Source organism: Vulpes vulpes, chromosome 13 (genome assembly GCF_048418805.1).
Source record: "Vulpes vulpes isolate BD-2025 chromosome 13, VulVul3, whole genome shotgun sequence".
Lineage (NCBI taxonomy): Eukaryota > Metazoa > Chordata > Mammalia > Carnivora > Canidae > Vulpes > Vulpes vulpes.
In genome coordinates this window covers 121,076,148-121,100,571 of record NC_132792.1, presented here as the reverse complement: position 1 = coordinate 121,100,571, position 24,424 = coordinate 121,076,148, and the positions used below count along the sequence as shown (strand labels likewise).

At 42.4% G+C, this 24,424-nt stretch overlaps 1 protein-coding gene across 1 annotated transcript in view; it reads right to left on the bottom strand.

Moving 5' to 3' along the window:
• Positions 1-24,424, bottom strand: part of DNAH14 (dynein axonemal heavy chain 14) — a 317,326-nt gene that overhangs the window by 13,659 nt on the left and 279,243 nt on the right. The window contains 8 exon segments of the mRNA XM_072733718.1: positions 7,884-8,080; positions 8,958-9,118; positions 12,223-12,422; positions 14,280-14,477; positions 15,664-15,891; positions 17,726-17,828; positions 19,720-19,930; positions 21,158-21,314. Of these exon segments, the coding sequence (XP_072589819.1) occupies positions 7,884-8,080; positions 8,958-9,118; positions 12,223-12,422; positions 14,280-14,477; positions 15,664-15,891; positions 17,726-17,828; positions 19,720-19,930; positions 21,158-21,314 (1,455 nt within the window).

Below are 24,424 nucleotides of genomic sequence, written 5' to 3'. Positions count from 1 at the left end.
TTAGCCTGGGATAACAGGATGCTGAGTCAGTGGCGGCAGCCACAGGAGACCACACATTATAGGATTATATTCATGGGAAATGTCCAGAGCAGGCAAATCCATAGAGGCAGAAAGCAGATTAAGGATTGTCTAGACGAAGTGGAAAGAACAGCCCTGGATTAGATCTAGGAAAAGTAGGAAGAGACGATGGCTGGTCTAGACAACACCAACCCAAAGGGGAGGAAAGAGCAGAGGAGCCAATGAGGAGAACCAGAGATTAGGATAGAAAGTGGTCATGGAAGCCAGGGCAAGAGAGGGCAGAGGTGACCTGCAGAGAACAGGTGCAAAGCAGGACAGGGGCAGGGGGTGGGGGTGGGGAGGGGTGTGGAATCATGAACAGGAAAAGTAGACAGTGCCAAAGGTGATAAGTTCAGAGTCAGTGGGAAGAGGGGGCAGTTGCTGGTAAAGTTGTCAGGAAACTGGACGATAAAAGGAGGTCACAGAGTGAGGGCTGAGGGCCTCTCTCCTCCCCCACAACACAGAGCGTTTTAAAATTAACAAATAATTGGCAAATATAATTGTATATGTTGAAAGTATACTATGTGATGATTGATAAACACTGTAGAGTGATTACCAAGGTGAAGATAACGAACGTGGTCATACATACCACAGTTAACATGGTTACTCTTGTTTGCGTGATGGTGAAGATGCTCATCTACTTGCAGCAGCGTCCAAGTGCATGGCATTGCATTATCATCTGTGGTCATCATGCTGTCCCCCTGCTCCTTTCAACTGATTCTTCTAAAAATACATGCCCCTGAACACCACCACCTCTGCCTCCCCTCACCCACCCCTAGCCCACCCCATCCTGTTCTCTGTCTTCACAAAACTGGCTTTCTTGTTTTAGATTCCACACAGAAGTGATCCATCATTTAGCTTCCTCTGTCTGGCTTATTTCACTTGGCATAGACCCTGCAGTTTCACCTATGGTGTTGCAAATGGCAGGATTTCCTTCCCTTTTTATGGCTGAATAAATATGATTATGTGTATATACCATTTTTTTTCTTTTTCCAGTCATTCAAAAGACACTTAAGCTGTTTCCATATCTGGGCGGCAATGAACATGGGAGTGTAGGTCCCCACTCCACCCACCAACAAAAGCTTCCAGGGGACAACACTGGGAGAGTGCCCTGCAGTTTGGTGCTACTTCATCTCTGGTAAATACCTGGTCTGACTCAGCTCAAGCCCAAGGTGGTCCCAGACTGGCCCACTAACACCACAGGGACCAGACCCTGCCCACAACAGGCAGAGAGCTGACTGCAGGCAAACATGGCACAGCCACAACAAGGTGCATGCATCACACACAGGAGACACCTCAGGAGTGCTAGATTCTGGTGAACAGGTGACACTGCAGTGCAGGGCATGACAAGACCTCTTCTTTATCAGGCCACTACTTTCAAGAGCAGGAGACATAGCTGGCTTTTCTAACACATAGAAACAGACACATAGAGTAGACAAAATGAGGAGAAAGGAATATATTCCAAATGAAAGAAAAGGATAAAATCACAGTAAGAGATCTAAGGGAAATGGAGAGAAGTAACATGCCTGATAGAGAATATAAAGTAATGGTCACACAGATACTAGACTTGAGAAAAGGGTGGAGAACTCAGTGAGACCCTCCACAAAGATGGAAAACATAAGAAGAACCAATCAGGGGATCCCCGGGTGGCTCAGTGGTTTAGCACCTGCTTTTGGCCCAGGGTGCAATCCTGGAGACCTGGGATCGAGTCCCACATCAGGCTCCCAGCATGGAGCCTGCTTCTCCCTCCTCCTGTGTCTCTGCCTCTCTTTCTCTCTCTATGTCTATCATAAATAAATAAATAAATCTTAAAAAAAGAAGAACCAATCAGAGATGAAGAACTCAATAAATGAAATAAAAAAATACACTAGATGGAATGAATAGAGTAGGGGAAGCAGAAGAATGGATCAGCAACTCGGAGGATAGAGTAATGGAAAGCAACCAAGCTGAGTAAGGGAGAGAGAAAGAGAGAAAAAGTAAAAGAATAGATTCAGGGAACTCAGAGACGTTGTCAAGCACAACAGTTGCATTATAGGAATCCCAGAAAGAGAAGAGAGAGAAAAGGGGGGCAGAAAATATATTTGAAGAAATAATAATTGAAAACTTCCTGAATCTGGGGAAGGAAAGAGAAATCCAGATCCTAGAGACACAGAGAGCCCCCAACAAAACCAACCCAAAGAGGTCTGCACCAAGACACAGAGTGAATAAGATGGCCAAAAGTAGTGCTAAAGAGAGAAGTAAGCAGTTACATACAAGGGAAACCCCATAAAGCTATCAGTGGATTTTTCAGGAGAAACTTTGATTACCTCCTTTTGCTCCCTTCTGGCCTGAGAAGTGCTAAAAGCAAAAATCTGTAGCCAAGAACTCTTTCCAGAAAGGCTATCATTCAGGATAGGACAAAGAAAAACATTCTCCAAACAAAAATGAAACGAATTCATGACCACTAAACCAGCCCTACCAGAAGTGACAAAGGGGACTCTGAGTGTAAAGGAAAGACCATAAGCAAGAGCAAGAAAAGCAGGAAACACAAAAGAAGTAAAAATAGGTATACATGTAAAAATCTGTCAAGGGATTTACAAAATAAGATCCTCTTATATGTTGCCATATACATAAGTCATGAAGAGAAGTAAAAATTTAGTGATTTTAGAACAGGCTCAAAATTAAGACACCATCAACTTAATATAGACTTAATATAGATTGCCATACACATAAGATGTTATATACAAACTGAATGGCAACCACAAATAAAAAACTGCTAACAGAGGGGCACATGGGTGGCTCAGTCAGTTAAGCACGTGACTCTTGATTTCAGCTCAGGTCATGATCTTGGGGTTGTGAATTCGAGCCCCATGTCTGGCTCTGCACTGGGGGTAGAGTCTACTTAAGATTCTATCTCTCCCTCTGCCCCTCCCCCTTGCTCTTTAATTATAAAAACAAACCCCACAAATGACTGGTAATAGATGTGCAAAAAACAAAGAGAAAGAAATCCAAGTATATCAATAAAGAAAACCAACAAATTGAGAGAAGAGAGCAAGAGAAGAAAGGAACAGAGAAGAATTACAGAAACAACCATAAAACCATAAAAGCCCTTGGTGGCTCAGGGATTGAGTGTCTGCCTTTGGCTCAGGGCGTGATCCTGGAGTCCCAAGATCCAGTTGCACATCAGGCTCCCTGCATGGGGCCTGCTTCTCCTCCCTCTGCCTGTGTCTCTGCCTCTCTCTCTGTGTCTCTCATGAATAAATCAATAAAATATTAAAAAAGAAAAGACTTGGGGTTATGGAATGGATAAAAAAGCAATACCCATCTATATGCTGCCTATAAGAGACTCTTTCACACCTAAAGACACCTGCAGATTGAAAATGAAGGGACACGAAAACATTTATCATACAAATGGAATGGAAAAGAAAGCCAGGGTAACAATTCTTATATCTAATGACACAGACCTTAAGACAAAGACTGTAATGAGACAAAGAAGGACACTATATATTCATAAAGAGGACAATCCTATAAGAAGATATAATAACTAAATATCTATGCACTCAACATGGGAACATCCACATGCATAAAGCAGCTAATAACAAACATGAAGGAAGAAATAGATAATACAATAGTATTAGGGGACTTTAACACCCACTTACATCGGTGGGCAGATCATCCAAACAGAAAATCAATAAAGAAACAGTGGCTTTGAAGGACACACTGGACCAGATGATCTAACAGATATATTCACAACATTCCATTCTTAAACAGCAGAATAAACATTGTTTTCAAGTGGACATGGAATATTCTTCAGAGTAGATCACATATTAGGCCACAAAACAGGTCTCAACAAATTCAAAGACTGAATCTGTATTCAGTCTGACTGTGTCTTTTCTGACCACAGTGCTATGAAACTACATATTAACAAGAAAAAATCTGGGAAGAACACAAATATATGAAGATTAAATACATGCTACTAAAATATGAATGAGTCAACTGAGAAGTCAAAGAAGAAATAAACAAATACATGGAGACAAATTAAAATGAAAATGTAACAGTGCCAAGTTTTTGGGACACAGCAAAAGCTGTTCTAAGGGGGAAGTTTATAGCAACACAGGCTACCTCAGGAAGTAAGAAAAATCTCAAACAACCTTAACCCTACACCTAAAAGGTGCAGGAAAAAGAAGAACAAATAAAACTCAAAACCAGTAGAAGGAAGGAAATAATAAAGATTAGAGCAGAAATAAATGAATGAGAGATTACAAAAACAATAGAACAGACCGATGAAACCAGGAGATGGTTTTGTAAAGATCAACAATATTGATTAAACTAGCCCAGACTCTTAAAAAAAAAAAAAAAAAAAAAAAAAAAAAAAGGAGAGACAGAGAGAGAACTCAAGTAATCAAATCAACAAAAGAGAAGAAATAATAACTGGTACCACAAAATTACAAAGGATTATGAGAGAATATTATGTAAAATTATATGCCAATACATTGGACAACCTAGAAGAGATGGATAAATTCCTAGAAACATAGAACCTCCCAAGACTGAATCAAAAAGAATAGAAAATTTCAACTGATTTCTGATTCAATTTAGTTGCTGGTAATTAAATTAAAAAATTCCCAACAAACAAAAGTCCAGGACCCAACAGCTTCTCAGGGGAAATCTACCAAACATTTAATGAAGAGTTAATACCTATTCTTCTCAAACTATTCCAAAAAATACAAGAAGGAAAAGCTTCCAAACTCATTCTGGGGGCAGCATTACCTTGATACCAAGACAAGATAAAAACCCCTCTCCCCAACCAAAAAAACAACTACAGGCCAATATCCATGATTAACATAGATGCAAAAGTCCTTAACAAAATACTAGCAAACTGAATCCAACAATACATTAAAAAATTATTCACCATGATTGAGTGGGATTTATTCCCAGGCTGCAAGGGTGGTTCAATATTCACAAATCAATCAACGTGATATACCACATCAATAAAAGAAAGGATAGAAGCCATATAATCCTTTCAATAGATGCAGAAAAAACATTTGACAAAGTACAACATCCATTTGTGATTTAAAAAAAATCCTTGAACCAAGTAGGTTAAGAGTGAACATACCTCAACATAATAAAGGCCATATATGAATAACCCACAGCTAGCCTCATGCTCAATGGGGAAAACCTGAAAGCTTTTCCCCTAAGATCAGGAACAAGACAAGGGGGTCCACTCTCATCATTTTTATTTAACATAGTACTGGAAGCCCTGGCCACAGCAATCAGACAAGAAATAAACAGTATTCAAATTGGCAAGGAAGAAGCAAAACTTTAATATTTGCAGATGACATGGTGCTATATATAGAACACTCTGAAGATTCCACCAAAAGAATTGCTTGAACTGATAATTTCAGTAAAGTTACAGGATACAAAATCAACAAAGAAATCCATTGCATTTCTATACACCAATTATGAAGCAGAAGCCCCATTTACAATTGCAGCAAAAATAGTAAAATATCTAGGAATAAACCTAACCAAAGATGTGAAAGACTTGTAGTCTGAAAACTACAAAACACTGATGAAAGAAATTCGAAGATGACACAAACAAATGGAAAGATATTCCATGCTCATGGATTGGGAGAACAAATATTGTTAAAATGTCTATACTACCCCAAGGAATCTACAGATTTAATGCAATTCCTATTAAAATACCAACAGTATTTTTCATAGGACTACAACAAACAATCCTAAAATTTGTATGGAATCCAAATAGCCAAGCAATCTTGAGAAAGAACAAAAGCATAGGTATCACAATCCCAGATTTCAAGATATACAACAAAGCTGTGGGAATCAAAATTGTATGATACTGGCACAAAAACAGAGACATAGATCAATGGATCAGAATGGAGAACCCACAAATAAAGTCATAGCTAATGGTCAATTAGTTTTCAACAAAGGAGGAAAGAATATACAATGTGAGACAGTCTTCTCAACAGATGGTGTTGGGAAAACTTGAGAGCAACATGCAGAAAAGTGAGTCTGGACCATCTTCTTACACCATACACAATCTCAAAGTGGATTAAAGACCTACATGTGAGATTTGAAACCATAAAACTACTAGAAGAGAGCACAGACAGTAATATCTCTGACATTAGCTATAGCAGTGTTTTTCTAGATATGTCTCCTGAGAAGAGGGAGACGAAAGCAAAAATAAAGTGTTGGAACTTCATCAAAATAAAAAGCTTCTGTATAGTGAAGGAAACAATCAACAAAACTAAATGGCAACCTATGGAATGGGAGAAGACATTTTCAAATGACATACTTGATAAAGGGTTAGCATCCAAAACATTTTAAGAACTGGTACAACTCAACACCAAAATTAATTCAATTAAAAAATGGGCAGAAGACACAAACAGACATTTCTACAAAGACATGCAGGGGGCATCTAGGTGGCTCTGTTGGTTGAGCGTCTGACTCTTGATTTCAGGTCAGATAGTAGGATCAAGCCCCGTGTTGGGCTCTGTACTTAGCAGGGAGCCTGCTTGAGATTCTCTCTTCCTCTCTCTCTCACTCTCTCTCTCTGTTTCCCCCTCTCCCTGTTTGTGTGCTCTCTCTCTCTTAAATAAATCTGTTGGAAAAAAGAAGACATGCAGATGGCCAACAAACACAAGAAAAGGTGCTCAACATCACTTATCATCAGGGAGATGCAAATCAAAGCCACAGTGAGACAGCACATCACACCTGTCACAATGGTTAAAATTAAAAACACAAGAAATAACACGTGTTGGACAGAATGTGGAGAAAAAGGAACCCTTTTACACTGTTGGTGGGAATGCAAACTGACGCAGCCACTGTGGAAAACAGTATGGAGGTTCCTCAAAACATTAAAAGTAGAATTACTGCATTTCCATTAATTCACTCATGGATATTTACCCCCAAAATACAAAAACACTAATTCAAAAAGATATATGCACCTATGTTTATTGTAGCATTATTTATAATAACCAAGACCAATAAAACTAATAACTCAAGAGTCCTTTGATAGATAAATGGATAAAGAAGATGTAGCATATATACACAATGGAATATTACTCAGCCATAAAAGAGGTTGAAATCTTGCCATTTGCAACAACACGGAGGGAACTAGAGAGTATTATGCTAAGTGAAATAGGTCACAGAAGGACAATTACCATATGGTTTTGCTCATATGTGGAATTTAAGAAACAAAACAAAACAAAAAGAGACAAATCAAGAATAGACTCTTAACTCTGATGAGCATGCTGCTGGTCAGCAGGGGGGGAATGGGGGGATAGGGGAAACAGGTGATGCGGATGAAGGAGTGCACCTGTCATGATGAGCCCTGAGTGATGTATAAAATTGTTGAATCACTATTGTGTACACCCGAAGCTAATCTAACACTGTATGTCAATTATACGGGAATAAAAATAAAAAGACATGAACATGGTAAAAAAAAATCAAGACAATACATTAAGATATAGTGATATATAAAATGTGAAGTTTGAGCTTCCTGCCCTACCCACAGGACACGCAAGTCTCCCTTGTGCACAAACAACTCCTAACAGCGGTTGTCTTACATTTTCTTCCGAAACATTTGCTTGTGTGCCTTGAATCTGAAGCATGTATATGTTCTATAACCACATACCTGCACACATAAGTATACAGGTTTTATCTTTAAAAAGACATAATTTTCTGAGACATAAAATTTAACAATACATCTTAAATTTGTCTAAGCAGAGTTGCCAAGCTGCCCTCCCAGAGCAAGTAGGTCAGCATGCTCCAGCGGTGACAGGATGTTCCACTACAGCTGGGGGCCAGGGAGCCCGAAGGCAGTGGCTTACCTGCCACAGCATAGGTACTCGAGTATTAAGGAAAGAACCGTAGATTTCCTCCAGTTCCTGGGTGAGAATGATCTCCCCTTTGATTGCAAGTTGAAGGCCTTTCAGAGATGTATGCACAATAAATAACAATTTATCAAATCGTTCAATTTCTTGGCTTAGAAAGGTTAGCAAGACGCAGTGGATAAGGGGATCATAGCCTAGATTTAGACAGAGAAAATTATGTATAGTTTTCAGATAAGAGGAGGCTTTACATGAAGGAATATAGGCTCTGGAAATTAAAGGAACCTCCAGACCAGGGATTGAAATGCATTTCCCACAAAAAAAGTCAGTAACTTTTGCAGCCTCTGTGGCTATCCCACCCGCATTGCTTCTGGAGCATGAACACAGGTGCCAACATACAAATATGAATGAGCATGGCTGCGTGCCAATCAAGTTTTATTTGTGAGCACTCAAATATGAATTTCATATAATACTTATGTGCCTAAAATATTTTACCATTTTTTATCAACCATTAAAAAAACGTAAAAACCATTTTAGCCTTCAGGCTGTACAGAAACGAATGGCAGCTGGATGTGGCTGCAGTCCCAGCTTGCCGACCTAGTCCAGACTCAGCAATAGCACTGACTGCATAGACTAGTGCTCAACATTCAGTTCTCAGATGAACTTTCTTTAGAGGGTTACAATATGGATATTGAAAATTTAATTGGCCAGTTGCCACCGCCCCACCCTTTGGCCTGCAGAGCCGGGCTGCTCTGTCTCCTGTGGGCCCATCCCCTGCCCTGAGTTCTCAGGATCTGAGCCCCACTGCCTGCAGAGCTGCTCCTGGCTGCTCTGTGATAAGGATCATTTCCTCCCTTTTAGTCTTGGGGCCACGACCCTCCTCACCCTCCTCACCCCAGCCTCAACAGAAGTAGAGCCACAGCATTGTTTTCTTTTCTGCTTGGAGAGACAAGACAAGTGGGTGGTGCTCCCTCAGGCTTTTTACTTCTGTGGCACCTTTGGGGGGAAATCCACTCTCCCATTCCCTTGGTGGCCGAGTCCTTCCCCGAGGATGCAGCTCACGTCTGTGCTTACCTTGGATACTCTTATAAAGAGATTCCCAAATGGGGCTGGACATGATGCATTTCAAGGTGCTGGGAGTTCCAGCATACTCTTCTTTCTCCACAGACACTGGCAGCCGCTTTAGCATGTCAGATAAAATTTCCATTACTAGTTCATCGTTACTCTGCTCACGACTGCAGAAGAAATTAAGAGGAGAATGAGATACAGGTCTGTTCAATCCGGGAGAGCCCTCTGATCAGCTGCATCTGTAGGCAAACAGCCTCACGGAACCATGGAACTATGAGATGAAGATACAGAGGAGAAAACTGTCCAATGCATGGCAGATACTGACAAGAAAGTATATATTTTTGAAGTATTAAGATTTCCTTTTAACTATTCATCCTCTGAATGCGTCTGCACAAAGTGCCAACACTGGACTGAAGAGTAGGCAGGCCACTGGCATGCGCTTGTGGAGGGTCACAGGACTTCAGGTGTGTACTGGCTCATCTGGTGGCATCCTGAGTGGCCATGTGGGTACAGGTGTGGATGGGGCTGTGATGCTAAAGCTGGAGGAACTCTTTGAAACCAGGGCCCGGGATCCCTGGGTGGCGCAGCAGTTTGGCGCCTGCCTTTGGCCCAGGGCACGATCCTAGAGACCCGGGATCGAATCCCACGTCAGGCTCCCGGTGCATGGAGCCTGCTTCTCCCTCTGTCTGTGTCTCTGCCCCTCTCTCTCTCTCTCTGTGTGTGTGTGACTATCATAAATAAATAAAAATTAAAAAAAAAATGAAACCAGGGCCCAGGGTGGTGACTGCAGCTCCCTACCATTAGTGGAGGAGAAGGAAATGGGACCCAGCACTTTGGCATTCCCACTCTGCTACTCAAAGTACGGGCAGGGACTGGCTTTCAACCAATGCCCTGGGACACACACTCAGATGACTGTCGTCCTATAAATTCAGCGGTAGTCTGGAGGCTGCAACTGCATGTAACACGCTGCTTCTGAGCCAGCTTACCACTCCCATGAAATAGCTGGGGAACCTTAGCTTTTGACGTGTAAATCGGATTTACTCAGGAGGAATTCATCCAGGGTGGCTTCTGATGTTTTGCAAGATCAAAACATTTCAATAATCAAACATCTCCAAAGGGAAAATGTTTGCTACCACCAAGGTCATTAAATAGGATGGGACAGATCTGTTAAGTCCTGTCACACAGAAAAGTTTCTAATGTTTTGAGTAAAGGCAGCCTAAGTGCAATAATCTTAGCCTCTTGAAATGACTGGAGGGACATATGCTTATGAAAAGCAACCCCTTAACAATCATCTCATCTCTTACTGATGTATTTGTTGGAGACTAAAAGTACAGAATTAATATTTAGAAGTGTAGGATGTGCAGGGAATTTAACCTGCTATTCTGGGGATATACTAGAAGATTTCTAATTACCATCTCCTTCTGTGTGTAGCTTCCCTTCTAATATGCAAATAGGATGTATTCACTCATTCAGGGAAATGGGAGTTCAACTGTGTTTATTTCATGTCAGTGGAATGATCTTGGAAGATATGACCAAAGAGTCAGCCAAAGCCACAGTGAGAATCCAACTGGATATTTAATATGAATTTTGTGGTCCAAAAAGGCAGGAAGACCATAAGAGTACAGGATTCCCATGGGTTCAGAGGTTTTAGAGGCAAGTGGAACAAATAACACGAGTATATTAAGAGCCTGTCAGACGGTGGAGGAGGGCCAGTCAAGTATCCTCCAGACTGAGAAGCCCAGTGACAGAGTTTTATTTGGGGTAACTTACTTACAGGTAGGAACCTGTGGATGGAAGATCCTGACAGTACGCAAATATTCTCCACAAAATCCGAGCCTCACCCCACAGCTTTTATAGAAGGAGGGGTCTTGTGGTGAGGTCACAGGGTAGTGGTCTAGAGGGGGGTCTGCCTGAGCCTGAGGGAGAACATTGGGGGCCATAGGTGGAGCTAGTGATGCCAGTACCCTGCAGAGCAAAGAAAATGTCAATCCTGGTCTATGAGTACACAGGCGGTTAGGGCACATGCCATTGGAACCCAGGATGGGGCAATGTGACCGTCACCTCACAGGGTTTTGGAGTTGTTACCATCTTAGTGACAACTATAATCAGGGTTCAAGGTATCCTCTGAGGGTTGCCAACAAGCATCAATTCATATTGAGGTTTCCATCTCTGTTTTAGCTGATTTGCTTATTGTTTTTTAAGCATCTCTCAACAGGGGAAGAGGTAGAAGTTGGTGTAGATAACGCTAACAGAATCAAAGTCACAATGACAATAGTTTTGTGTTCAGGAATGTGTACATGTTGGTATTGTAATATTTGTGATATTTAAGATATTTGGGGCTCTTAAAACCTGAAGGTTGCTTTGGGACTCCAATTTAAAACAAATAATTGAGAAATGGGTTTAAATTTATGATTTTAGGTTGAAACCAGCTAAGTTGATATATTTAAAACATAAGAGAGTTTAAGATCCAGCATATTTGTTTAATGAACCCAAGACGAAAGACTTAACTGACATCCCCAAGTTTGCAAAGTCAAGTGGCAGAGCTGGGATTTGAACCCAGAGTCCATGAGGAAGGAAGAGAAGTGAAGCCTGTGTCCTGAGCAGCTCTGAATGAGCACCCTGGAGGGTGTTTCCAAATAGCAGGAACATGCTTTGCTAGGAAGGCCATCATGCCACTGAGGGCTCACACCAGCTAGTGACCTTGACAAACATAATCTTATCTTATAGAATTTGGGTCACATCTGTGAGACCACTTGAACCTCATAATGGCCTTGATGGGTAGAGACAGGCATTGTCTCTATGGACAGATAAACAGTGTGACCTTGGATACAGAGCATTCAAATAAGAGCTCTGAGCAACACAGGCCTCTAAATGCAGAGCTAGCTCCTCTTGACCATGCTGTCCTCTTACTGTGATGGGGATCTTTCCCTGTTCTATAGAAGTAAATATGATATTTCACCTTGAAACAAATTCTGTTTAAAAGTGCCACACACCGCACAAAGATTTATTGAGTACCTACTACATACTTCGTAATTATATTTATGTGTGTGTGTGCACATGTGCTCCTGTGTGTCTGCTTGTCTGTGTCCTTTGGAGAATTTAGTCTGTATTTTTAGACTGTATTTTATATTTTACACCATATTTTAGACTTATTTGTCCATACATTCTGCATCAAATCTCTTCAAATTATTAACTTATTCCTTTAATATTTAATTCTTTCATATGAATGTTTAATAATTTCCAACTAAAACTTTTCCTGCTGAGTTCTTACCTGATCATGAGTTTGGCAGTGGTACTTCTTGGTTGCATGGCAATGAGACTGTCGATGAATTTCTGGCCCTGGATCTCCCTGCAGCCTCTTATGGCCTCAGGGTGCAGTCCTAGGAGCTCAGGAGAGTCGTCGTCAGGCAAGGACTGGATAGTGTGTATGCAGTCCATTATGCTCCCAAATTTGGGCACTGGCTGATGTATCTGAAAATTTAAGCACTTTGTTAGTTTTTTTTCCCAGAGTGATACCTATTTTCAGGAATGTATGAAGATACTACTTCCCATAAAAGTTATACAGAAGGCTCTTTTTTTTTTTTTTTTTTAAGATTTCATTTATTTATTCATGAGACACACAGGGAGAAAGAGAAGCAGAGACACAGGCAGAGAGAAAAGCAGGCCCCATGCAGGGAGCCTGACGTGGGACTCAATCCCAGGTTTCTAGGATCAGGCCCTGGGCCGAGGACAGTGCTAAACCGCTGATCCACCTGGGGTGCCTGGCTCTTCTTATTTCTTATGTCAAAAGCTACCTCTGGGATGACTGTATTTGTAAAGTGAAGTTGTATGATATGCACAATAACTTCCTTGTTGGGAAAAGAGACTTTAAAAGCTAGGCTGATTCTGACTATCTATTGCCTCTGTGAGCTGTACCCACAGAGAGTGGAGCAATCAAGCCTTTAGCTATTTTACTGGGGTAAAAACTAAAGAAGGAATGTGACAGTGATCTTAAGAATCATTCTGACCCCTTGGGAGGTGGGGGATGGGCAAAATAGGTGAAGATGGGTAAAAGGTACAAAATTCCTTTTAAAATAATAAAATTTTAAGAAATTGACAAGCTACTTAATGGGCACGGGAGAGCTTTCTTCCTGTCTACCAGCTGCATCTTCCTGTGATTAGCTCTGAGTACTGCTTTCTAAGGCTGACTCTCAGACTTTTGTCTAATTGGGAGACAATGTGCCTTCAAAACCCTATTCAGTGCTAACAATGAACATGACTCTGCTGGTTTAAAATACGTCCAACCACTTCTTTGACACCATCCCTTTGAAACATGGAGACGCCTTCTCTCCTTGAATGGAGGCTGCCTGCGGTTGGCTTCTATTGACAGAACATGGAGCAGAGGGGACAATGTGTGACCCTGGGGATGAGGCCATAAATGCTACTATAGCTTCTTTTCTCTCTGGTGGTTCAGTTGCTCTGGGGGTCACCAGTTGCACAGCCCCAATTCTCTGACATCCCTCATGTCTAGCTGGTGGTCAAAGAGCCACCCCCAGCGCTACCACCAGGGCACAGGACATTCCAGCAGCCCTAAGGTCCCAGGTGTTGAGGCTTTGGGCCAACAGTCCTGTGAGCAGGCTGGGGAGTGGCTTTTCATGCCCCAGTTAAGCCCTTACGCCCTGCAGCCCCATCACTCTCTGGGGAGCCCTGAACCACCACCACACAACTGAGCTGCCCCTGGGATACATGCTGGTGTGGTTTTATTGGAGAACATTACAAATCAATTCACAAGAAACTCAGTTTAAAAATGAAATGTATCTGCTTGGGTTGAAAGGGATAGAGACAGTAAAACATGAAGAGGTTGTCAGACCGCTGTAAAACTGCAAAAAGGAAGCTGCTGAAGAAATGGTTTAGCTATAGACATGGGCCCCTTTTTACAGAGTTGGAAGGATGGTGCAGAGGGCGGAACCAAGAGCCAGGTGCTCAGACACAGGGACCTCTGAGTGCTCCTGGGAAGTAAGACTGGGTCTCAGGCCTGGAGCTGGTAATCCCATAGGATCGCATTTCTGGGGACTCATGGCCATTGTGGGCCTTCTGTTTGGGTCTCTTCGTAGGGACATGTAAATCAGAATAATCCAAGGGACAGAAATCATGTCCAGGTCTTCTGGCCTTGAGAGTGCAGATGGATAGATGAAATGTCAACTGCTAAATTAATGGTAAGTTATTTCTGTAATGCTAGAAGTTAATAAAAGCATTGGAAGTGAGCATTATGGTTTCTTTAAGGGCAGATTCTAAATAATGCAACAACATTTAGATAACCAAGTAGTGTAAGGAAATACATGTTCTTACCTCATCACTGGAGAAACTGAAGTCATCCCTCAGCACGTCAGGATTACAGTATTTGTAGAGAAGGGTGTTCAAACATCGCCGGTCCCAGGTGTCAGTCACCCGGCCCCCGTAAATCACCTCCCCAAACAGGTAGCGCAGGGTCGGCCACGAAATACTGGACCGGGTGCTCAGGGCATTCTCCAACATCTTTATGGCAACCTTTAAAAAATCCACTTGTTTTTATTATTTCAGAATGTGTTTGCAGCTCACTTTGATGTTTTAACATAAAATCAACAATTCTCAATCAGCCACGTATATTTTCTCTTTAAAAATACAGTTGACCCGTGAATAACCATGCATTTGAGTTATGTGGGTCCCTGTATATGTGGGGTTTTTCACAGTCCTGTAAATGTATTTTCTCAATATCATTTTCTTTTCTGGAGCTGACTTCATTATAAGGAAACAGTGTATTATACACACAACATTCGGAACAGGTGTTCATTGAGTGTCCACTGCTCAGTCAGGCTTCCAGTCAGCAGTCAGCTGTCAGGAAAGCTTTGGGGAGTCAGAAGCTATATATATAGATTTTAACCACACAGGGGGTCAGTGCCCCTATTCCCTGCATTTCCAGGGTCACTGTATCTGGAAATAGCAAGACAGCTTGCAGAGGTGTAAAGGCCACTTGTGAAAGCCGAGCAGCCTCTTGAGGATGTGGAAGAGGTGGAAGGTGCCTGTCCAGAGGGGGTGTAGGGCAGGTGCAGGGCGGGTCTCAGGGGCAGATGCCCAGCGGCAGAATCAAGATTATGCTCAGAGTTTGTTGGTATTTGCTCTGACCTGGGGGAAATGTAAGCAGCTGTTACCACGTTTCCTTCAGCAGTAAGACAATACCCTGCAAAGTCCACAGAAGGCTCTAGACCGAGACCAGTGAGTTGTGTGTTTCCCCCACCCGTGGGTCAATGCAAGCTCTTACTGCCGACACATTTGCAGAGAGGTTCCTGACAGCCTCACCTCAGGTCAACTAGTCGGCCTCAAAGAAAGCCCCCTGGAACAGTTCCCGTGCCTGCTCTCCCCTGGCTGCACCCTGCCCTTGTCCCACTGTCCCCGACCCTCCCCCCACTTCCTCTCCCTTTCTTGATCCTGCTTTTTTCTTTTTTGGCCCAGGGAACAAAGAGCCCGAGAGGTCGCCAGCTTGCCCATCAGAGTAAATGCTGTACATCTGTAGGTGGGGGCTGTGACCTGTTTCCAGAAAAGTTGCCTTCAAGGCCCACACTGGCCCTTGTCATGTGGTCACAGAGTTCACTCTCTTACCATGAAAATACTCAGTGTCTGTGTAGACAGACACTAGGCAATTTGAATCATACTGTGATTCATTTGTTACTGTTTATTTTGAAGACATCACACTTACCTCCAAGTCTGAAGAACTAAATTTATAAGCAATATTCCAGCCCAATATTCCATAATTTTTTCTTTCATTGATCAGAGCATTGAAAAAACACAGGCTGAATAGAAGTTTTTTCCACCACGGTCCACAGTCAGGTTTTTCAAATATCTCTTCTGTTACCTCTCCACTCCCACTATATCCAAATGTCTGAAGTAAATTACTTTTCAGTCCTGGAGGATTTTCCACTGTGATCTTTAAAAGAGGTAATGGTAGCATGTGAGCAATAGATGCAGGCACAAGGTCCAGGGAGATGCTTGCCTACATTGCTCTGGTACAAGAACTGGGAGGAGTGCCACTGTTTGCAAGAGTCAGTGGCAAGTAAAAAATCCTGAGTTATTCTTTTTTTTAATTTGAAAGTTTCTGTTAAAAGATTGTACCAGATTTCCTGTTCCAATTCAGATCTTAAAATGAAAAGTTTAACACTATCATAAAAGCACTTCTATTGGCTCTAAGTACAGTATCCTGGAAAGTTTGGCAGTGAAGAACTACTATAGTGGCCACATGGCTGTGACAAAGGTGGTGCTGCATGGCCTTGGAGAGCAGCAGACTCGGGGTGCCCAGGACAGGAGACAAGGGGAGGAACAAGGGGGCTGACACATGTGTCTCATCAGCACTGATACTAACTTGGTGTATTACCCAATTGTTCTGCTGGCATTAAAAATCCCTTCTTAACTAGGGTGATCGCAGTGATGAGGGGCAGAGGTGAGGTGGGGAGATCCAGCTGCAGGGGCTTTTTAGAGTGTGGCTGTTAACTCTGAAACGTAAAAGATTTGAAATGTTCCCCTACTTGCACATTTACACATATATATACACAGACATACATGCACACACACAAATTCACATATAAGAGTCATGTGGGTCTGTATGCAGGACATATGGATGTGTTATGCACACGAACATGATGTTTCTGGATCAAGGATCAGGCTGATGTGTATGCACAGAGAGGCTCACAGTGCTCCCCCATGCTCCGGTTCCCCATGAGGTGACACAGGCAGAACCAGATATACCCTGAGCATGTGTAGAGTGCATCTGTGCCCCAGAACAGGTACTCGAGGGATGAAACTCGGTGCTCATATAGAATGGCTGGCAGAGCAGCCCCTACGTCTTCCAGAGATAGACAAGCAGGAAGATGTTTGCTCTGGAATGTTCTGGAATGCAACAAATTCTCTCTGGGGAGACAGGAGCAGGTGCCTGGGTTTTCATGATTCCTGGAGTGTGAGCGAACGGCTCTGAGCCTTTCCATCCTCTGCATGCAGACACATGACCATGGAAAGAGCCTAGGAGAGCAGATATTCTCTCCTTCCAAGGCCCCATTATCTTTCAACATCTTTCAATGCAGATTGCCTACAATTTTTGTGGAGAAAGCCCTGACTGCAGAAATGAGGAAATGTTCAGAGAGTTTTGTTCCCCGGGTATCATGGTTGATTCTCTGGAGACTCTTGCTCATGTCTGCTCCCTGTGAGGAGCTATGTATGAAGGGAAAGGCAGGAGGGAGAGGGGAGAGAGAGACAGGGAAAGAGAAGCTGTTATCTCGCGGAAGAAAGCTGCTAACATCTGAACTGAGGGAGTGTTTTGCTAATTAGAGCAACGGATCTACGGGAGGTGAAAGTTCCTCCAAGCTCTTTCTCTGTCTTGCCCTGCCACCCATTGGTCTCCATCCCTAACACCTGCTTTCAACTTGCTTCTGCTAGAGCCTTTCCAGAAAACATGCTGTGGGGTGCTTTGGGGAGCAGAAACAGGAAAGGCTGGAGAAGAAGACTGAGAGGATAACTCAGATCCCACATTCTAGTTTATGGCTGTTGGAAGTCTCAACATCCTCATTGGAAGAAATGTCCATCAAACTCTCAATTACTTGGAAGCAAGGATCTCATCTACTACCTGAGCATCTTTCCTGGCCCACAGGTCAGGGCTGAGCTAGAGTAGAAAGTCAAGCACTCTTCGGAATTCGGAATCATGAATTCAAGTTAGTTTACACTCAAACAGTGCTCCTCAGTCAGTATCAAGCTCTGTTCTATTCTGTCCTTACCTTCAGACTCTTTTGAAGAATAGGAATTGGGAAAGAACTGTCTGATTTTGAGCTCAACCACAGCCGGAACTCAGGGTCTATTGTCACATCTGGGCTATTAAATCTGCAAAATACAAAATTTATAAATATTTTAGTGTAAAAATTTTTGTTAAAGATTTTATTTATTTGAGAGAAAGAGAGAGCGAGCGAGTACACTAGGGGGAGGAGGGGCAGAGGAGAAGCAGACTCCCCTCTGAGCAGGGAGCCTGATGGAGCTTGATCCCCGGACCCTGAGGACATGACCTGAGCCAAAATCAAGAGTTGGATACTCAATCAATGGAGCCACCCAGTTGCACCTCTTTTTCTTAAAATAAAAGTATTATGCTGTACCTGTCTGTAGCCTGCTGTTTTTCTTCTTAACAATGTTTGAACATATTTTCTTAACTCTTACATGTAAGAAATTTGCTTCACATTTCTCTCTCCCACAGTAGGCTGCTGGGTGGCAGTCTTAAAGGCTTGACACTTACAGGCTTGATTTGACAAAGAAGTATGAATTTCTCTTAATTACACTCTTATTATATAGAATTTTTTTTTTACACATTGCTAATTACTCTTATTAAATTTCTGAAATTCTGTTCTGGAGAATGTTCCTCCGATTTCTGTTTTTAGAATGATACATGGCTATCTGCCATTCTATTTTTAGTCTATCTTAATACACTTTGGAAGGTTAATAGGATGTCTATCTGGTCCAGACTGTGTCCTTGGTCTCTAGAATGATTCTTGGGAAATAGGTAGGTGCCCTATAAATAGTTTTTGAATGAACAATGTCTGAAGGACTTGGTAGAAATTATTGTGTCATCTTCCAAAGTTTACAACTATTAATCATACAACTAGGCAAATGTCATCTTCTGGCTCTCTTAAGTGGTAAAGTAAAGGTGAAACAGAGATTACTGAATACTTTTGAAACTGCTAAAAGCATAGGACCTGAGAACAGAACAAATGATACTAACAAAGTTTTTAGAAATTTAAGTCAGAGCAGTTGCATTTTGGTTTATAGTTTCCTTGTGGATGCTCATGACATAAAAACAGCTGCATGAAGAAAATGAGGCCCTTACATGAACACACATCCCAAATACAGCATCAGTTGTGGCCAGTGAAGCAGACAGAAATGCAAAGCTGGAGACAGAACTATAGAACACAACTGCTTAAAACTTTCCTAATTTGAAACATTGCTGGGGCACTTGGGTGGCTTAGTTGGTTGAGCATCTGTCTCTTGGATTCATCTCAGGTCATGATCTCAGGGTTGTGAGACTGAGCCCTCCATCAGGATCCTCACTCAGCAGGGAGTTTGCTTGAGATTCTCTCTCCCTCCTCCTCTGCTCTTCCTGCTTGCTTGTGCACATGTGCTGTCTCCCAAATAAATAAATAAATAAATAAATAAATAAATAAATAAATATCTTCAAAAAACCCCCAAACATTGATAATTCTTCACTCAAACTTAGCAGTCGACTCCCAACTACTTCCACTGCCAACAAGGGCTGAGCCTCTGGAAGTTTCTGTCTGAGTGAACAAGTCTTTGAGAGATGCAGCCTAGAAAAGTGGACTTAGTCCAAGAAAGTCAAAGTAAGTACTAAACATAGGCCATAAAGTAAATCACCCCTGGAAGGAGGGATGTGAGCTATTGCATTTTGCTGTGCAGAATCACGTAGAATAATAAAGACTATGTCTGTAGGTTTATCTACTGAGAGGGAGGGCTTAAGAAGGAGAGGAAGGAAGTGATGAAGACAATGGAGAGTAGAAACCAGAGAGGCTTTTTTTCTTATAAAATTGAGGTATTCTTAGTATAGTTTAAAGATCCTGGAGAAAGGAGAGTCCATGTAAGCAAGCTGAATTTTCTCTGAGTGGCACAACACTATCACTATTATTTTATCGTTGCTTCACGTGGCTGTTCCCAGTTTCACCTCACTGTTCTTATAATTAATCTGATCCCTTACAAATAAATGTAAAGCTCTTACGACTCAATGATAGTGCAAAGCCTTGGCATAAACGATGCTGCGAGGTGACAGTTCTGGAGGAAGACCCATTGAGCATCTCTGGGGAGGGCCTTCATGATGAGCTCCTCTGCCTTAGTGGCTTGGCCGGGGCCCAGGGAAATCATGGTCACGTGACTTGTTCCTCCTTTTAACTCTTGTGCAAACTTCAGGACAGTGTTGGTGGGGTCGATCCCTGTACAGCAATGTAGAAACATACACATAGTTGTAAATTCATCTCATCCCCTTTTGAAAACTTACATCTGTCTTTGTTTCTTTATTTATAATGGGCTTCACAGCCAGCGTGGGCCCCGGTGTGGGGCTTGAACCCACAACCCTGAGATTAAGACCTGAGCCGAGATCAAGAGTCAGATGCCTAACTGAGTCACCCAGGCACCCCTGAAATATTTCATTTTAGCAGCTCCTGCAGCCAGGTATGGGCATCTAGGTGTTGTGAACAAGCTTTGGTAGCAAAGTTTGTTAACTTTTATAATACCTCCTTTCTTCTACTCTATTGTTTAGAGTGTGGACCTGAGGGCTAGAGCCTGGCAGCCATTCTGGGCTATGTCTGCAGGAAATGGACAGCAGCTACTCTGTGTCAGGTATAGAGCAGCTGGTTTACATAAAAGGTTACAGAGGAGGAAGGCTCTGCATGGACACACTTTCAGAAAATTTTAAAAAATATTTTATTTATTTGACAAAGAGAGCATGCACAGGTAGGCAGAGCAGCAGGCAGAGGGAGAAGGAGAAGCAGACTCCCCGCTGAGCAGGAAGCCTGATGTGGGACTCCAGCCCAGGAACCCGAGATCATGCCTTGAGCCAAGATCATGCCCTGAGCCAAAGGCAGCCACTTAACTGACTCAGGCTCCCCTCAGAAAGTTTTTATTGCCCAATTGAATCAAAGTTTGAAAATGGTGAATTGTGAAGACATACTTGATTTAGAGATGACAAAGAACAGAAGATAAGTTAAAATATTTTGCTTAGTGTCTGTTGGGCAAAGACAAGGGAAAAAGCATTTGGAGTTTTGAGGGATACAAGGGCTGTGTTGGCAGGGCCACTTTCTGATGGTTTGTCATACTTGTATGTTTTCATGACCCAACATATTAAAACAGTTAATAAATACAAGGTCCATCCCGACTTCCAGATTGATAATACGTGTTTAGGAGATATTTTCTGCACAGAGAATTAGCACTGAGAAGTGTTTTATGGTTATGAATCTGGGAAATTCTATTATTCTTTGTCCTTTTACATTTTTAGAAATATTCAGTCTTAATATGGTTTAAAGTTTTAATCAGTCCCTTTCCCAAAATAGTTAAATAAGAATAGGGAAATATCTTAAACATAATACCCAGCACCGAGCATACCTGTCTACACCTTCTGGTTAGTATCGTGGTGGTGTCTTACCTGTGCTCATATAGCTTACCATGGGTGTGAGTAAGTATCAGTGGAGTTATGGCTGTGGATTCCTTGTAGGGCTCCTTCAGATTCAATCCCATTCTCAAGACATAGTCATTTCCCATTTTTTCAGTTATAAAGCTTTTCACTGAATTCTTTAAATGCTCTGGTCGAAGGATTTTTATCTAAACAAGAAAGCAGGGAAGACAGGGTCACTTTAATAAAGCACCCAAGGGAATGGCCCCTATGGTAAAATGGAATAAAATGAGGAAGTATTCATCATTTGTGTCGTCAGAGTTTTATGGGAATGTTTAATGGCAGAGGGTCTGTGTGTGCTGGAGAAACCGCCACCATGGCTCATGATCCCTCCTTGGTGTCAGGGCCACCTGGTGCCTCCCCTCCCTCTCATACTGACAGAGATCTTGCATTGGTTGTAAAAATCTAAGTTATGGTTCCTGATTCTGCAAAGAGAAATTTGGCTGTGGGTCTCTTCCTGCTCTGCTGAGTGGGGGATGGAACTCAGGACGGCACAACCGGAAGACCACTAACTCCTCCACAAGTAACATAAAGGGAAATAGCACAGCAAACCGAGTTTGTATCCAAACAGAGCTGGAGAGGGGCTGGAAGACTTTGGAAGCAGTGTGCATGTGGTAAGTAGAGGTTTGGGGCCCACTGGAAGAAACCATTGCAAATCTTGGAGGAAGGATCTTTTCCATGAAAATTGTTTCATACAAACTAAACTTATGTGTTATTTATAAAATGATCCTGAATTCTGTCCTTGGCATCAGAGACCTCATCATTTAAGGCAAAGCTGAAACTATGTGTGGATCTGTGTGGATGCCCTGGGTTGAACCATGGGAAATTGCTATTTTTACATTGTCAAATATTGATTATTATGTCAAATTCTGCTCTTTTCTGTTACTCCCTGGAAAAATTAATCAATTTTATCTAACTAAATGCGGTACATATATATTTTTAGATGAAAATTGGAAGCATGCAAAGCATCTGGGGTCTAAGAGCAGGGCTCGCCCAGCACATACATCCACTTAACAAAAGCACAGGAATCATCTGAAAGCAACAGATGTTCAGGTGTAGTCCCGACACGTCACCCTGAGAGTCTGTGCTCCCAGTTGCAAGTGTGACCCGCTGTTACCATCATGCTGCTCTTTCCTTATTGTATTGACCAATAAAATGATGCCTTTGTAAGTTTTAACACGGGGGGTGGGGGTGGGAGAGAGAGCAAGACCAGCAGAAATGGGGTTGTGCTGAACTCAGTTCTGCAGCTCCTTTCTAAACAACTACAGACAGTTCTGGAAATTCTCATGTCCACTTTCCCTGCCCCTGCCTTGTCTTCTTTCCCTGTCCAGCAGGCCATTGGAATAGGGAGCGGTGCATCAACTGAACCAAGTCCTTGCCCTCACAGAGCTCTGAGATAGTGTCCTTCCCCAGGTGGAGCCTTCTTTCTAATGTATTCTAAATCTCTCATGTGGCAATCTCAATTTCTGACTCTCATGGTCAGACCCAGTTTCAAATATTCTAACTCAATTTCTTTATATCAGCACTTGAACTTCATCAGACCATGTGTTTTGACTGTGGGTTTGGAAAATAGGATTGCTACACTCATGAAGTTTCTAGCTCACAAACTAACATCATCTGGAGTTTACTGGGGAAAGTCAATGTATCACAGGCTTTAAAAATATGCTTAATTTTGCTGTTAGGGTAATACATACTGGCTACATAAAATTCAAATAATACAAAAAGCCAGAATTGAAAAATGGAGGTCCTGGGATGCCTGGGGGACTCGGTCGGCTGAGCGTCTGCCTTCAGCTAGGGTCATGATCCCAGGGTCCTGGGACTGAGCCCCATGTCAGGTTCCCGGCAGGGAGATTGCTTCTCCTTCTTCCACTGCCTGCTGTTCTCTCTGCTTATGCTCTCTCTTTCTCATGAATAAACTTTAAAAAATCTTTAGAAAAAGAAAAATGGAAGTCTTATTTCCTGGAGAACCATGACTGGTTCTTGTGGCTCCTTGCAGATGTGTTCTGTGCACATACAAGCATCACTCCATATCCCTTCCTTTGCTCCACAGGTGGACCTATACTACAGACTGTTAGATGTTTAGCATTTGTCAGTTACTGCAGCTTAAATGTCTGTTCATGTCATGATGAGGTCAACAATCCACAGGTGGGGTGGGGGTGGGGGTGGGGGTGGGGGTGGGGGTGGGGTGGGGTGGGGGTCAGTCATCTACAGTCGCCAGGTGGGTAACAGGAATTAGAGAAGTCTGCTGGACAGAATGAAAACAATTCTTCCTGTAAGAAAAACAAAGATGTAAGTATGGTATGGTGCCTACTGGTGGCCGACAGTCACTGCCCATGTGAGGGAGTGATCACCAGTAGTGATGACCATGGCATACCCATTCTTGGGGCAGATGCTGCTCAGCTCTTACTGTTGCTCCTGAGACTGCAGATCCAGTAGTGCCTGATCTCTTACTTTTTCAGTAAAAGCTGGAAATATGGACTTTTTTTTGTGAAATCTCTCAATTTGCAAATTTTGGCTCAAAAGAAAAAAAACAACAAAAACCACTTGTACACCCATATTCATAGCAGCCCAAAGGTGGAAGCAGCCCATATGTGCACAGGCAGATGAATGGATAAAGAATGTAGTACATCCAGCCAATGGAATATTCCTTAGCTCTGAACAGGAAAGAGATTCTGACACCTGCTACTACATGGTGAGCTTGAACACATTATACTGAGTGAAAGAAGCCAGACATGGACAGATAAATGTTGTGCAATTCCACTTCCATGAGGTTCCTGGAATAGACAACTGCAGACAGAAAGTAGGGTGGTATTTGTCAGCCTAGTGGGAAAAAGGAATGGGGAGTTACTGGTTAGTGGGTGCAGAGTTTCTGTTTCGGATGATAAAGTTCTAGAAATAAGATTGTGTTTGCACAGCACTGTGAATGCACTTTAATGCTGCTGAATTTATCATGTAAGAATTAAAATTTCTCACTTGATTTAAAAGAGATTAGAATTAAATGAAATGATGCATATTTTCCCTTCCCATCTCTTCCTATCTCTTCCCTCCTTTTTTCTTTCCTTCTCTCTCCCTCCTCTTCCCTTTCTTTTCTTTCTTTCTCCTTTTCCTTTCCTCTTATTTCCTTTCTTCCTTTCTTTCCTTTTTAATATTTATTTATTTATTTATTGGGGGGGGAAGGAGAGTAAGCAAGGGGAGGATGGGGCAGAGGGAGCGAATCTTCAAGCAGATTCCCCACTGAATCACTCAGGCAAGGCAGCCA